General features: G+C 35.8%; 2 protein-coding genes across 2 annotated transcripts; both read left to right on the plus strand.

Moving 5' to 3' along the window:
* The first annotated feature begins 937 nt into the window (after positions 1-937).
* Positions 938-4,133, plus strand: LOC137717978 (enoyl-CoA hydratase 2, peroxisomal). Its single transcript, XM_068457506.1, has 11 exons — positions 938-1,121; positions 1,302-1,324; positions 1,472-1,577; positions 1,759-1,829; positions 1,953-2,025; positions 2,317-2,356; positions 2,617-2,689; positions 2,761-2,911; positions 3,333-3,403; positions 3,657-3,830; positions 3,910-4,133. The coding sequence occupies exons 1-11, from the start codon at positions 1,059-1,061 to the stop codon at positions 3,995-3,997; spliced, it is 933 nt and encodes a 310-aa protein (XP_068313607.1). The 5' UTR covers positions 938-1,058; the 3' UTR covers positions 3,998-4,133.
* Positions 4,134-7,056: 2,923 nt separating this feature from the next.
* On the plus strand, positions 7,057-12,710 carry LOC137717646 (uncharacterized). Its single transcript, XM_068457067.1, has 16 exons — positions 7,057-7,291; positions 7,573-7,907; positions 8,127-8,247; positions 8,402-8,510; positions 9,378-9,523; positions 9,840-9,911; positions 10,232-10,300; positions 10,411-10,491; positions 10,565-10,684; positions 10,759-10,833; positions 10,945-11,025; positions 11,194-11,267; positions 11,363-11,423; positions 11,877-11,932; positions 12,253-12,338; positions 12,419-12,710. The coding sequence occupies exons 1-15, from the start codon at positions 7,172-7,174 to the stop codon at positions 12,335-12,337; spliced, it is 1,605 nt and encodes a 534-aa protein (XP_068313168.1). The 5' UTR covers positions 7,057-7,171; the 3' UTR covers position 12,338; positions 12,419-12,710.
* Positions 12,711-14,953: the final 2,243 nt, after the last annotated feature.

Genomic DNA, 14,953 nt, shown 5'->3' on the forward strand with positions numbered 1-14,953 from the left:
GAATGGGTGTATGGGTTTGTTGAGGTTGTTGATCCAAAGGGCCGTTGGGGCTTGATCTTAGGATGAACGGATGATGAATGATGAACACTTTCTTCAAGAGGCCATCGGGGCTTGATCTTCAGTTGGTGGAAGTTCTTCAAGGGCCGTTGGAGCTTGATCTTGAAAGAGGATTTGACGAAGAACGAAGAGGGTTTTTCTTGATCCTTCGGGATTTTCTTGAGAGCTTTAGAGTTTCAAGGCTTCAAGGTTTTGGTGTGTATATAAAATTCCTCCCCTTTCTCTTGATGGAGAAGGCTATTTATAGGCCAAGAGAGTGAATCACCACCATCCATTTTTTTTGGTGAAGTGAGTGGAGTTGGTAAGTGAAGTAAATGTGTAATGTAGGTGAAATGAATGTGTGATGTAAGTGAAATGAATATCTGATCTAAGTAAAATGAATAAATGTTGTAATTTAATACATTAGTTAACATTTATTTCATTGAAATTTCGATGTCTACAGGTGTTTCAAATGTTCTTCACTCCTCCAAATTTAATTAGTCAAGGCGTAGCAACCGAAAAATGGATATGAGAATGAAGTTGAGAATGTCGGGTGTCTTTAAGGTGGTGGTGCGTTCTTTGTGGTTTAACATCAATGAAGGATATGTGGACCAATAAAAAAACGAATAAAGGGCAAATATAGACTTAGTCACAAGAAAAAGTAGAGCAATTTTTAGAATATGATCAGAAGCACAATCAAATGTCAAAAACATGTCTACTTTTAACTAATGGCCCTTGTTTTAATTAGTCGGAAGTGATACAATCTTTTATCACACCAGAACATAATCAGACCGAGATGATTACACGTTATTAAATCGCCTGTTTGGCGTGTAATACGTCGTACCAAACGAGACCTTAATAATGGTAGTGAATATTTGGACATTGTTAAATGGGAATAGGTACGCGTGCCAACATTTTGCGACCTCCCTCGCTGACTGCAGTTCTTCTGACCATTATCTACCCCATCCATCATCCCATTCCAAGCTTACTCAGAATTCACAGCAGAAACAGAGAGCGTTGATATGGCGTCCGATGCGTCGTCCGAGTTCGATCCCGCTCGTATCGAATCTCACAAATTCCCCGAGGTGCTTTTCGCGCCTTGTTTAATTGCTTGTTTCTGTAGCTCTCAGCGCTCCAATTAATCTTGTTTTCTGGTAATTCTTTGGATTGCGATCCACTAAGCCTATCTCTCTGATCTCGTTTTCTCATAACTTCGTTTTGCTTTCTCTTTTTGTTGCGCGCGCATATTTTTATGGGGACTTCAGCGCACGTACACCTACTCCGAGAGGTAAGCTTAAGCACTTCCATTACAGCAATTCCGAAAGCTCTTTTTTTTTTTTTTTTTTTTATATATAATTAAATTCATATATAATTCTCAATTAACGCCGCTTAATTACTTGCTTACTGCCTGTGCTGATGTTTTATAACTCGGCAGAGATGTCGCGCTGTATGCGTTGGGCATTGGAGCTTGCGCTCGGGATGCCGTGGATGTCGACCAACTGAAATATGTTTATCATGAAAAGGGCCAGAATTTCATCCAGGTGCGGTGTTAATAATTCATTCGATTTTGCTTTCGCTAAATCATGATTTGATTTGTTTTGTTTAGCACAATACATTGAGTAAATTGTAAAAACACGGTGCTGCGAGGTGCGTGTATGCTTGTGTGTTTTCCATAACATATGCATTTTGCGTAGCGTAAATGAATGTTGCTGTTTTCGGTAGGTCTTGCCGACGTTTTCTGCTCTATTCTCGCTCGGATCTCTGCCAGGTGGTGCTGGTCTTCCAGGGTTGCAGTAAGTATCAGTGATAAGAACCCCTTACATATTTCATGAGTAAAATACTTTCTGAGTTCTTGCTTGAATTTACATTGTCTTGACGAGAAGCAAACTAGAATTTCTGGTTTTTGTTGCCGCCAGATATGATCCGCAACTCTTGCTGCATGGACAACAATACATAGAACTCTACAAGCCACTGCCTTCAAGTGCTGTTGTAAGGCCTTTGAAAACAAGATATATATGATACATAGTTCGTGTTATGCCTGAATATGCAGTAGTTGGTTTCTTCACATAGAATTAGTTTAACTTTTTTACCAGCATATGGAATAACTGGTTTAAGTAAAGGGAGATTGTCTGCCTCCAATTCAACAATTTTTATTAAGTACCTTGCTTTTATAACATTCAAAGTTGATAGTTTATATCTTGATCGATCTTTCAGCGATTGCCTTGGTAGGAGTCTTTTTTATTGGTTTTGTTAAGCTCCATGTTATGTTGTTTTATGCAGTTAAAAAATATTGTGACTCTTGCTGGACTCCATGATAAAGGTTTGTATCTATCAGTAGAAGTATTATTATTTCTTTAACTTGCAGAATCATCTGCATAAGAGTACAAGGAAGTTTGACTTAAAAGGTTTATTAATATTGAAACATAAGTAAGATGTATGTGTATCAGTTTGATGTGTACATATTGCTTGAAGGCTCACATCTCTTAAACGAAGGTCCAAAATAAGTTGTACTGTTCATTTTTAAAAATTCTTTTTTAATAGCAAGGCCATAATTAGCAAATTTTTGCTGTTGATTTACAGGTAAAGCTGCTATTCTCGAGATTGAAACAAAAAGTTACGACAAAGATTCTGGTGTACTGTATTGCATGAATCGGTGAGTACTCATTTGAAATAGATGATCTAATATTGTCAAGCAATTGACATAGATGGGGTGTTTCTTTCCAGGTCGACTGTTTTTCTGCGAGGTGCTGGTGGCTTCTCAAAATCATCCCAGCGGTATTCGTATTCAACCTATCCAAAAGACCAGGTTGCATCTGTGACAACCCCAAAAGGTCAACCTTTTGCAGTGTATGAAGATTGTACACAGCCATCTCAGGCATGTAGCATTTATTTCGTTATTTGCAAAAAGTAAAGTCACTGTCTCATGTAAAGAGTTAGGCGGTACTCTTTCCTGCAGAATTAAGAGTCGTCAAGTTCTACCAAAGCTATGTTTCAAGTCTTTTAGTCGCTCCTTCATTGTCAACCTAATTCCCAATTGGTGCTTACAATGACCAATAGGCAGCTATAAATGGCTTGTGCTTGCTTCCAAACTAAAATAATATTTCTTTAAGATGCACATGATTTTTGATGATCGTATACAAAAAGGTATATTCATCTTTGTGAGTGACGAAGATGTTTTATACTCTAGATACATTCAGATTATAAATTGACATGGTTACACAAGATATTCAATTTATCTGTTCTCCTTGAAAATGGGATTCCATGTAATCATTTGACTTCTTTATGCCCTTCTACAGGCATTGCTATATAGGCTATCTGGAGATTACAATCCTTTGCATTCAGATCCTATGTTCGCAAAAGCTGCAGGGTGAGTTCCACACTAAAATTGAACAGCTGGACTTTTTTAAAGATTTTTCTTTTAATTTTGCGATGGGTTACACTGTCATTAGGAGGTCCATTTTATTTGAAACAAGCTTTGTTTACAATCTAGGAAAATTACAACTTGTAGCTATTCTGCTCTCATTTTATATTCAAGGCCGCATCCTGTACCATAGATTTTCCAATTTCATCATAACCCAAGTTTTCAGTTTATCTAACTTTTTTGTGCTGCATTATCAAAGGTTCACACGGCCGATACTGCATGGCTTGTGCACACTTGGATTTGCAGTCAGGGCAATTGTGAAATGCATTTGCGGAGAAGATCCAAACCTGGTCAAGTGTGTATCAGGCCGGTTCCTGTTACATGTCTACCCTGGTGAAACTTTGCTCACTGAAATGTGGCTCGAAGGCCTGAGGTAGATTTGCCTCTTATTGGTCTTTGTGATTGATTTATTTAGAAGCACATTGAGATAATGTCAGTGTAAAAATCTGCAGGGTGATTTTTCAAACAAAGGTGAAAGAACGAAGCCGGGCGGTGCTTTCTGGCTATGTGGATCTACATGGTTTATCTTCGCGCCTGTAGAACACTTTCTGTTTATTTTTATTTGGGGACTATGGAAGTCTGATAGCCCTCTGCTTGTACGTGTATGGATAATGTAAACAATAAGAAAAAAAACTTGGTGTATTTAGTATTGAATAAAATTTCATTTAACATACTACTTCACATGTGTTGGTGTATAGGACATAGTTGTAAATAACAAGGTTGTGCAGGTGACAAATTATTCAAGTTTCGGTGATGTGTGAGAGCATAAGGAGATTATCTTTAAGTTTGGTTGAACTAAAAGAACCCTGCAGGCACTGTTTTTTTGTTGGAAACCAAACCACCGCGGACGGCAAGAGTCCACAACTAGCAGGATGCAGAATTGCAGACAGGGGAAAATAGTGTCGGTAGGTACTCCTTGTCGAATCAAGATTCTCTCCTGATCTCTGTGTCTAGAGCTGACGGATTCAGAGATTTAAACTACTCAACCCATTAGCCCATATTATTGGGCCGCCTCACAAATCAAGGGTCTTGATCTCTCTCTCCCTCTCTTGAATGGTCCGATTTCTTGATCCGTCGGTTTCAAACTGCGAGATCATGAGAGAATCTGAATTCCTCCTTGTCCATGAGTTAGGGTATAGAAAACATAGTGTTGTTAACTTTCATGTATATGCCAAATTCTTCCCCCTAAACTTGTAACTCATTGTCAATTTACCTCTTAAAGTTTAATTTCAATTAATTGTTTGCTGAACTATTTATCACTAAAACGTTGACGGGCAAATTTATATGACGGGGCGATGGGCTTGCACCTAAAGTTAACAGTACTCCATATTGAGTTCATGTCCTCAAATCATCTTCTCCCACTATTGCTTGTCAAGTGGTCTACGTTAGAAAATAAAGTGTTGATTGGCCGATGACAAATAAGAAAATTCAAACCAAATTGTCTATATTGTTGTGGCAGGAGGACGAATTTGAAGCTTGAACATAGGATCTTGGGTTAAGGGATATGTTTTTAACTTCTTAACTACAAGTCTTTGTTCTTGAATCAAGTTTTTTACATGCATTTTAAGTGTCAATTATCTATCTATACATATCTAGACAACGTGGGTGTTGCAAATATAGATGACCACGTGTCTTCCATCTATTATTTGGTTTGAGTGGATGACTTGTATCTTTACAAAATTGTCAAAGAAAGTCGCTTGGCTGGTTTGTTAAATTGAAGACACTTTGTCTATAAAACAATCATCAAAGCAAGAGAGGAGAACACACAGAAAGAGAAAAGGAAAGAAAGAGAAAGTGTTATTGCCGCCTTTAGGACGTATGCACACTTGTAAAATTTCGTAAATATTGTGTCTTATTTGTTTTATATTCTACTGCACACATATCATTGATTTCACAACAATAAGAGAATTTGTAACTCGTCAATTATAATTGGATATTAAGTATGAAAGTCAAATTTGACATCTAACTTACAAGTATTTAGTGTCTACACTGATGTCTCATTTTCATTAGAGGTAAAATGACTATTATGCCGGTTTGTTTAATGGAATAGAAAGCATAAAACGTACAAAAACTTCAATAACTAAGGCGATAATAGTAATTTAATTAGCCCGCCCAGGGTTTATATTACAAGGTATCTCCAACTGAAGGAAGGTCAAGGGCTCCCTTTAGCCCTATAACCCTATAAGAAATTATATTTTAATGAACAGTGCTATACTATATTTTATATCATTTCCAATCGAGAGGGTCAAAGGGCCATAGACAAACATAACCCTTTGACAAAAAACCATTTTCAACCGAGAGGGCCAAAAGGCCATTGGCCTAACATAATTTATTATTTTAATTGAATTAATATGATTACTTAAATTAAACTACCATAGTAAAATAAGGTTCTCGGACATATTTTGAGTGTCACTTGTCGCCAAATGAATAAGCCTCTAGATTTCTTATCTTTATATAATCTCAATAATTTTTTTGGATATGATTTTGAGTGACACGTATTGCTAACGTGAGTAACTCTTCAAATTTCTTATCTTTATGTAAGCTCAATAATTTTTCGATAAGATTTCGAGTGACACGTGTTGCTAAAATGAGTAACTCTCCAGATTTCTTATCGATATGTAATCTTAGTATTTTTTTTTATAGGATTTCTAGTGCCACGTGTCGAGATGTAATTTGTTGTGCAAATTTTAGATATGATTCTTATTTACATGGCACTTCTTATCTTCAGCTTCTAATGTTAATAAATTGGTTGGATATTGGGGTAAAATTCACACACCTCCAGACACCTTCACTTGTTTGAGAACTACCCTTGACACTATCTTCCGATACCCATTTGTAAGCCCTGCAAAGAGTTTCACCTTTTTGTCGGGTCCAAGCTCTTCCTTTCATTGCAGATGTGACATTTTGAAAATTATTGAAAAAATTAAAGGAAAGATTATTGGAAGAGGTAAGAGAGTAGAAAGTGAAGAATTAGATTATTGGAAGAGGTAAGAGAGTAGAATGTGAAGAATTGAAATAAAATGAGATAAGATAGTATGAAATGGTGAAAAATATGTGAGAAATGGTACAAGAATGACTTAGGTGTTTATAGGAAAAAAAATTAGAAATTTTTTTAAAAAAAATTCGTTAGAAATAAAAAAAATAAAATAATTTTAACAGTAACCTGACGACAGCATGATGTCAGCTAGTCGTTGCTAGATGATATCATGCTGACATCATGTAGTTGTTAAAATTCAAATAGGCTGAGCTGGAGGGCTAGGCTATAGGGCTGGAGGCTCTTGGCCAGCTCTTTGGCCGGTTCTCCCATTTTTGACCGGGTGGAAACAAGAAACCTTTAACCTAATCCTCGATTAAAGATGATTTTCATGTCAACGGGCTATTTTTAGCCTATCACCGCGAATAAAATATATACTTTGACTTTCTTATGTTAAAACTTTGGCTCGTAAACACAAAAGTACTGTACGAAGTTTTTTGAAAAGATTAGGTTGTAAATTATTGGACCTGACGCCGAGTCATCCTATTAAAATTTAGCTATACTAATGGAACAGAAAAAGTATTTAGTCGGTTGGAGAGGGCCTAACTTGCCCAGTTTGCCCGTTATTCGACAAAGCTAAAAGGAGCTTAGGGTTAGGGTTTATCGGCACAATCTACATCTATTGTTCTGAGAAGTAGCAAAGTAATCATCCACTCCATTGAGCTTTAGGGCTTTTCGAAATGGCAAACGAGACCCAAGATGCTTCGCAGGCCACCGTTAATGGCGACAATGCGGAATCTCTCTGCGACGTCGTCCGAGGGTTGCCTAGTCGCGCCGTCGTAGACTTATGGTCCTCCGGCGTAAGCTCTGCTTTTGCCCTAGTTTATCTCTTCTTACCTTTTGCCTCTATTAATTCAAGGGTTTCACTATATTTTGGAGGCTGCTTCAAACGTCATATTCTTCCAAATATTGATTCTTCCGCATTTTATTAAACCTAATACTTTTATATTTTGGAGGCTCGTTCACTTGCAGTCGGTGATTATTCAATTCGTAGTTCTAAGTAGGTTTGGTTCAAACGTCCTCATTAGTTAAAGTGTTTCCGAGATTAATAAGAAAAAAATAAAAAAAATTTCCCTTGTAGGTATGCACCAGATGCATCTTACGGTTATTTGGGATCAGAGAGCATGATTACTATCGTTCTTCACTATCGCGGTCAATCTTGAGTTCAGTTCTTGGAGATTCAGAGAAACATTTGGTGGATAGTAATGTTAGAGAACCGGTAGTTTGCAGAGTTTGTTTGGGGATCTTGCAGTTCACTTATTCTGCGGATAACAAGTTGGTGGTAGAAAGGGAGAGTGCCAGTGAATTGGCTGTTTCCATTTCCGATCTGATTAGGCAACAGGGCTTTCAGATTGACAGCTTTTCTCTTGAAGTATCCATACCTCCAATTATCCAGGAAAATGATCGTATTGCTTGGTAAGAAATGTACTTTCACAGTAAAGCTCTTTCACTGTTGAACTTTGGACAGTTTCAAAATTACCTAATCTATTAGTTATATCTTCTGCATCCGGTTCACATTCTACATCTGAACTGTAGACTGGAGTCAAGTATCTGTTTATCCAAGTTTGAACGTCTCCAAGCTCATTGAACAAACTATTTATATAGGTCAATGTAATTTTGTGCTTTCTTTTGTAGGCTATATATGAAAAGAAAGTTTGAATCTGAACTTTGGTTCCAAGGAAAATCACTCTCTGAATGCATTTCTGCAAAGGACGCTCTAAAAATTTCTCTTACGGAGATCCTTGAAACAATGTTGGTATGTAAAGCTTCTCTTCTTTCAGATTCTAATTATGTTATCTATATGACATTATTTGACAAAACAAATATAGAGTTTTATATGATCCATAAGAGCTAAGAATAATCAATTTCAAATGGATGAGAGTAATCTTCAATAATTTGAAGTTCTGCAGGGTTGTAAGTCCAGCATAAGCAGTTTCCGCATCCGTTTGACATACACTCACTGTATAGCATCAATAACAGTTGATAGTTCTAATGAGGGGTGCAAAAGAAGAAAAACAGGCATGTTCAGTTTTAAACTCCATCACTTGTTCTAGTTTTCTTGCCAAATTCAGTAGGATCTTGCTTTCTGTTGCCCTTATATTTCTAGCACATAAGTGGGAACTTATATACATAACATGTGTTTCTAAAGTTATTATTCACTATTTTGGTACTGTTTGATATTTATACGCTAATACTGAAGTGAGAAATCTGACAACGTTTCATATTAAGAAAAAAATTGTCATGTATAACTAGGGAATATGCAAGCATTGTGTTTGTAAACCTTCTGTGATCAGTCCCAAAGAGGAATCAGTCTACTGTTTGTGGAGATAGGTGTAGCCAAAGCCTAATTGTTGGTCATGCTTTCTGTCGATATCCCTTGATGATTGGTTAGAAGATGCTACATCTAGCTTTTGCTTTTATGATTTTTTCCAATGGTTTTTAAAGAGAATATTTAATAGGTTTTAACTTTTAAGAACTAACTCAGGGCTTGTTTATTAGAAACCAATTCTTCATCTGCCTAAAATGAAAAGTATTTGTTTCAAGCTGTCTATTGTTATTCTCTCTCCTCGTGCTTAAGTATATTTTCAGGGTGTTGAATAGAAGCGAGAGAACCTGTGTTAATGTCTGGTTTTCAAAGTATTTGAAAAGATAAAGTATTATCTGATAGTGAAAAAAAAGATGAAGCATTATTTATTCATCATCATCATTTTTTCACTTCAAATTCTCATGGTTAGACCGTAATTAAGGGAGGCGAGTCTCCAGCATTTCTACATGCTGACACGTAGCACATTGGCTGTTACCCCAGTTTTAATGGCACCACATCTGATACCAACTTGATACCAACTGCCTGATTTTTTAAGTGTCTCTTTACTGCTATTCTAATAGGTTCAGGCAATGGTTTGGACAGAATTAATGATGACATCAAATGCTCTGGGTTTTCGACAAGTGAAGCTGATGCGGTTGTTGAAAGGTCTTTTGTGAGTTTGCAAGCTAATGAATCGCCTGTGTGCCTGAAGTTACCTCTAGAGCAGGTACTCATGGAATTTTGTATGGTATTAGTTCCCCAAGTGGCAAGCTTTTCGAATGATCTGAAGAATTTAATTGCCATTTTTTAATGTGATGGGGCATAATGATGCATGAGTGAACTTAATTTGAGTGTTACTTGTCCAATTTTGGTTATACTATGGGATCAGTTACTGGACTGCCTTTCTTGGTTTCAAACTTTAAGCATTAACTTGGTATCAGGGCTGAATGGTCTAGGTTATTCATGCTTGTACATCACCTAGTTAGTCCGGTAAATCATTTATGTTGTTGATTCTAATTTTACTTGTACTTTATCCTTTCTAGTCCAGTGAACCTTGCTGTTTAGAGTTTCTCTGCTACCGGACGCAAATCTATGTTGGTGGGAGATACCTGAAGGTAAGCTAATTGTGATTTTTCCTGTTCAAAATAACTAGCTTAACTTAGTATAACCAAATGTTAGGCTTATCTTGGCATATTGAAATCTACCGTCGACCTATTAGCTTGTATCTGAAAGTTGGAAAACGAGTTTAAATGTTTTGTTATATCTACATCAGAGTGCTTGCATCAGTTTAATCTTGAGGTTGCCTCTGTGTTATAAGCCAATCTTGTTGTCACTTGTGTCATAAGCTAATCTTATGGTTACCTCTGTACCATAAGCTGACGTTATTAACACGAAATGTATTGTAATTGGTGCTAATTACTTTTTTATTTTACAGTACTCGAGAAATGTGAGTCAATCCTGTTGGATTATTGATGATGAGAGAATGGGAGAATCATCCGTCGAGGTAAAATTTACTCCAAATACTGGCCACAATCTTTCTAATTTGGCTTGTTGCTCTGGAAACAGTGGTGGAGATCTGGAGATGCTGACTGTTATTTCTGTTCTCCTTCGTAGGAGATACTAGGTAGCAACGTTCTTCCTATATGTCATGGTGATAACTACAAGTTTCATGCTGCCGGAAGAGAAGATATCGATGTAATGGAAATCTGCCTTTCTGTACTGCAGTTTGATTTCAATTAGCAAATTCTAAAGTATGTAAATATCTTAGGTGAGGATGTTGGGTTCTGGAAGGCCGTTCCTGCTTGAGATACAAAACGCTCGCCTTGTCCCGTGTGATGACTCTGTAAAAAGTTTGGAAATAGCGATAAATAACTTGGAAAATAAATTGGTGAGCTCACTGCCAAATTGGAATTTTTGTTTCTTGTCATCGAACAATTACAAAAAAGCACAATATGCATGCAGGTAGGTGTGAAAAATCTGAAGCTGGTTGATAGTCAGTCATGGGATCTAATGCGTGAAGGGGAAGCAGAGAAACAGGTTTTCTTTCTTCTTCATTTTTTTTTTTTTTTTGGTCTCCCCCACCTGCTTACCCCTCTTTTCACATCATGTTGATGGCCTCTTGTTATATTGTCTTGAATTTTCATGCAGAAGCAGTATGTTGCGTTAGTGTGGATTTCTCGCCCTCTCAAGGATGAGGACTTGCATTTTATATCTTCACTTAAAGACACGGTGATCTGTTTTCTGAGCCTCGTAATAGTTTTCTACTTGGTTATTGTCAACTTTAAAGGATGACAAATTGTTGGGCCTTTTTTACTATACTTTTTTAACTAGTTCCTGTGGCTGGGGAAATCTTATCTTAGTGCTGATTCCTTACCAGTATCTGTTTATTTTGCACAGCATATTCAGCAGAGGACTCCCATCAGGGTGCTTCACCGCCGAAGTCCATTAGAACGAGAAAAGATCATACATTGGTTTGTCTATTATTCAAATATTGTGGAACAAACATTGGTTTGGACTCCAATCTTTTTCTGAATCTAAATCAGAGTCTCTCCATTTTCCAATTTAGGATGAGAATTGAGAAGATTGTTGGAAGTTCTCAGTATTTTCTTTTGCATCTGTGTACCCAGGTAAATTATCTCATTATCTTGAAAATAAAACTTGAAGCAATATATTATTGAACTAAATTTTGTTAGCCTACATATTCACATCGTAGAGGTTGGATTTTGGTAATCGAATTCCATACTTATTTGAGGAGAAGCCTTAATCAATGAATACTCTTCATTTTCCTATATATTTGTCCTCTTCTTTTCTCTGTAAGGCTTAGGAAAACATGTGGAAACTGTCATAAAGAGAATAAAAATTCATTTTGGATTTAATCTTTTTTCATATTAATACTGCTCTCATCAGAATTTCATTCAGCTGAGAGAAACTTAAAAAATACCTTTTTAGTAATTCAGAGAGTTCCCATATTATTTGCTTATTTAGTTGAATTTCTGCCTGTTACCACTGACTGATTGAAAAGATCAAATTACAATCAATATATATGAAACAAGGCACTTATGTATGTCTTTGAAGCACAGGCTGGAACGTACATCAAGGAATTCGTTCATGGGGATCTTGGACGCACCCAACCTAGGTATAATTTTTTATTTGATCACCTTGAACTTGAGAGAGTAGGGTTCTGTCTCAATCACAGAATGGAGGATCAGTAGAGATCCCTTCTATTTAGAGGCTGGCAACTCCATTCTGTGTGTTCTGTTCATTAGAAATTTAGAATGGCCTTCTCTGTCATTTTATAATGTTGCAAACTTGAACATTGCTTCAGGGGTTGATGCATACGTGCATCAAAACTCATTTAACGGCAAAGGAAAGAGTTATATACATTTGAGTGAAATTATTTAATTTCTTTAACTTAAATTTGAACAAGCACTGATGATCAATATTGTGTTTTTGCAGCATTGGATCAATTTTAAGTTGTAGAGCAGAGATACTGCGGCTCGATGTAACAGATGTGAAGATGGATTGTTTTCTCACTGAATGAGGTTGACCCTTACGCATGTTCTTTCATTTCTTCTTATCTTACTTTCCATTGTCAGGTTTGAAAACTGGGTTGGCATTGCAGGACTGTTATTCTATAAAACCACCCTGCTGCAGCTGCGGCTTTTTGGGGTTGATCTAAGCTTATGGAACTAGACGGCGCAGAAGATGAATGAGTCGGAGCTATGGATCCAAGCTTATCCACTTCAGCAGTGTCTTTGTCCGGCACATTCATGTAGGCTGATTTATATTATATGCTTGTTTTGTTTTTCTTCTACTTTTGCTTTGCTGATATCCGTTTGATAATCCGGCTTAGAATGGAACAAGTCTTTGAGTTTGTCATGATTCATAATTTGGGCCTTTTGAGCTCCCTAGAATTTGGATGTCTCCTAGTTGATGAAGTGGCTCTCCTGGGTAAAATATTTATAGGTCCAATTGGATACCCCAAAGTTGTAATTAGATGCGTCCCGTAGGCTTTAGGAATTGCATGTTAAGATATGTATTGGTGGTCTGCACTAGAGAAAAGTTGTTAGGGATAGTACAGTTAACCCTAGAAAATACGTGTGCAATAAAACTGTGGGTCAAGTTTTGGTGTCTTGGTCCCAAAAGTTTTGAACTAATTGCTGGCCCTGAGTTGTCTATGGCCCTAAAGGTTGATCCTTCCTTTCATTTAGCCTCCAACAGGGGATAGTCGGAATCTTGGATACATAGCCCATGTTTACAAGATTTTTGGATGTGATCCTACTATATTTTTAGGAAATATTTTGCGTGGGAGTTAAATGTTGCAAGACCTTTGAATATGTTATTACCATTTATTGGGTCCTGAGACTATTTGTATTGATTCTGAAATTTATAGTATTAGGAAATATTTTGCCTGGGAGTTAAGGAAAGTGTTGCAAGACCTTTAAATGTGACCTTACCAGTAATTGGGTTCCAAATATTTTTTTTTCATTTATTAAGTTGAAAAATAGAAAGAAAAAAAAAATTATATGTATATAAATCAATAGAGGCTCCCCAAGATTAAGTTAATCCATTGAATATCTTCAAAATCTCCTACATTAATTTAGGAAACGTGGTGCAGTTAAAATCTTCGGAAAGACCTAAATCAATTATAGGAAACATGTGCGGCAAGAATGACTCAAAATTTGGCTAATAATGATGCCTGAAAACTGTCAAAATTGATTGGAAAATATGAGTTATAACTCACAATTTTTGTGAAAATATTGAAATTTTTAGTTTTATGAAATATTTTGTGTGAGAATTAAGGAAAATCTTATAAGACCTTTGGATGTGATTTTGCAATTAATTAGGTCCCGAAACTATTTTTATTGAATTTAAAGTTGTAAAATACAAAATATAATATAAGCTAATGGAGTGTCCCTATAATATAATTTTATCGGTAAAAATGTACGGAATGTCGTAAATTCATTTGAGAAAACATGTAGTCTCAATGAGAATGCTGGAATTTTGGCTTATAATGATTCTTGTTAAAATTCCCAAATTTATTGGAAAATGTGGGTATAACTCATAGTTTTTGTGAGAAAATTGAAATTTGTAGTTTACGGAATATTTCGTGTGAGAGTTAAGGGAAATGTTGCAAGACTTTTGGATGTGATCCTGCAATTGATTAGGCCTTGAAACTATTTTTTATTGATTTTTAAAGTTGAAAAAGAGTAAAATAATATAAACTAATAGTGTCACTTAGTACTACAGTCTAGTGGTATTCCTCATCACTTGTCGGTGAGAGATCTTATGTTCGATTCCCGACAAATGCAAATTTGAACCACATTGTTGCTAGCTTATTGTGAGGCTAAGCCAATCTTTCATAGTGTACATAATATCGTTCATTCAACCAAAAAAAAAAAAAAAAAACTAATAGTGTCCCTAAAATATAATTGTATCGGTCAAAAACTACAGAATGTGGCAAATTAATTAGAGAAAACATGTTGTCTCGGTGAGAGTGACTCGATTTTGGCTTATAATAATTATTGTTAAAATTCTCAAACTCGATGAGAAAACGTGGGTTATACCTTACAATTTTAGTTTCTAGAAATATTTTGTGAGAGGGTTCAAGCAAATGTTGCAAGACCTATGGATATGTTCCTACAATTAATTAGATCCCAAAATTATTTTTTTATTTATTTTTAAAATTGAAAAATAGAAAATATAATATAAACTAATTGAATGTCCCTAAATTATAATTTTATTTGTCGAAAATCTATGGAATGACTCGAACTTTGGTTTATAATGATTCTTGTTAAAATTTTCAAAATTGATTGGAAAACGTGGGTTATAACTCACAGTTTTTGTAAAAATTGAAATTTTTTGTTTTAGGAAATATTTTGCATAAGAATTAAGGAAAATGTTTCAAGACCTTTGAATGTGATCTTGCAATTAATTAGGTCCTGGAACTATTATTTATTTATTTATTTAGTTGAAAAATAGAAAAATAATTAAACTAATAGAGTGCCCCTAAAATGTAATTTTTCGGTCAAAAATCTGTGGATTGTTGTAATTAATTTGAGAAAACATTTAGTCATGATGAGAATGACTCGAATTTTGGCTTATGATGATTCTTCTTAAAATCCCCAAAATGGATTGGAAAACGTGAGTTATAATG

This window comes from Pyrus communis, chromosome 15, assembly GCF_963583255.1.
Source record: "Pyrus communis chromosome 15, drPyrComm1.1, whole genome shotgun sequence".
NCBI lineage: Eukaryota > Viridiplantae > Streptophyta > Magnoliopsida > Rosales > Rosaceae > Pyrus > Pyrus communis.

What these genes read in the sequence shown, in the direction of transcription:
- LOC137717978 (XM_068457506.1), top strand. Translation starts at nt 1,059, where the DNA reads ATGGCGTCCGATGCGTCGTCCGAGTTCGATCCCGCTCGTATCGAATCT. An exon ending in ACGTACACCTACTCCGAGAG is followed by an intron (nt 1,325 to 1,471) that starts GTAAGCTTAAGC and finishes ATAACTCGGCAG; the next exon opens with AGATGTCGCGCTGTATGCGT. An exon ending in AGGGCCAGAATTTCATCCAG is followed by an intron (nt 1,578 to 1,758) that starts GTGCGGTGTTAA and finishes TGTTTTCGGTAG; the next exon opens with GTCTTGCCGACGTTTTCTGC.
- LOC137717646 (XM_068457067.1), top strand. Translation starts at nt 7,172, where the DNA reads ATGGCAAACGAGACCCAAGATGCTTCGCAGGCCACCGTTAATGGCGAC. An exon ending in TGAAGTTACCTCTAGAGCAG is followed by an intron (nt 9,524 to 9,839) that starts GTACTCATGGAA and finishes TATCCTTTCTAG; the next exon opens with TCCAGTGAACCTTGCTGTTT. An exon ending in TTTTGCATCTGTGTACCCAG is followed by an intron (nt 11,424 to 11,876) that starts GTAAATTATCTC and finishes TTTGAAGCACAG; the next exon opens with GCTGGAACGTACATCAAGGA.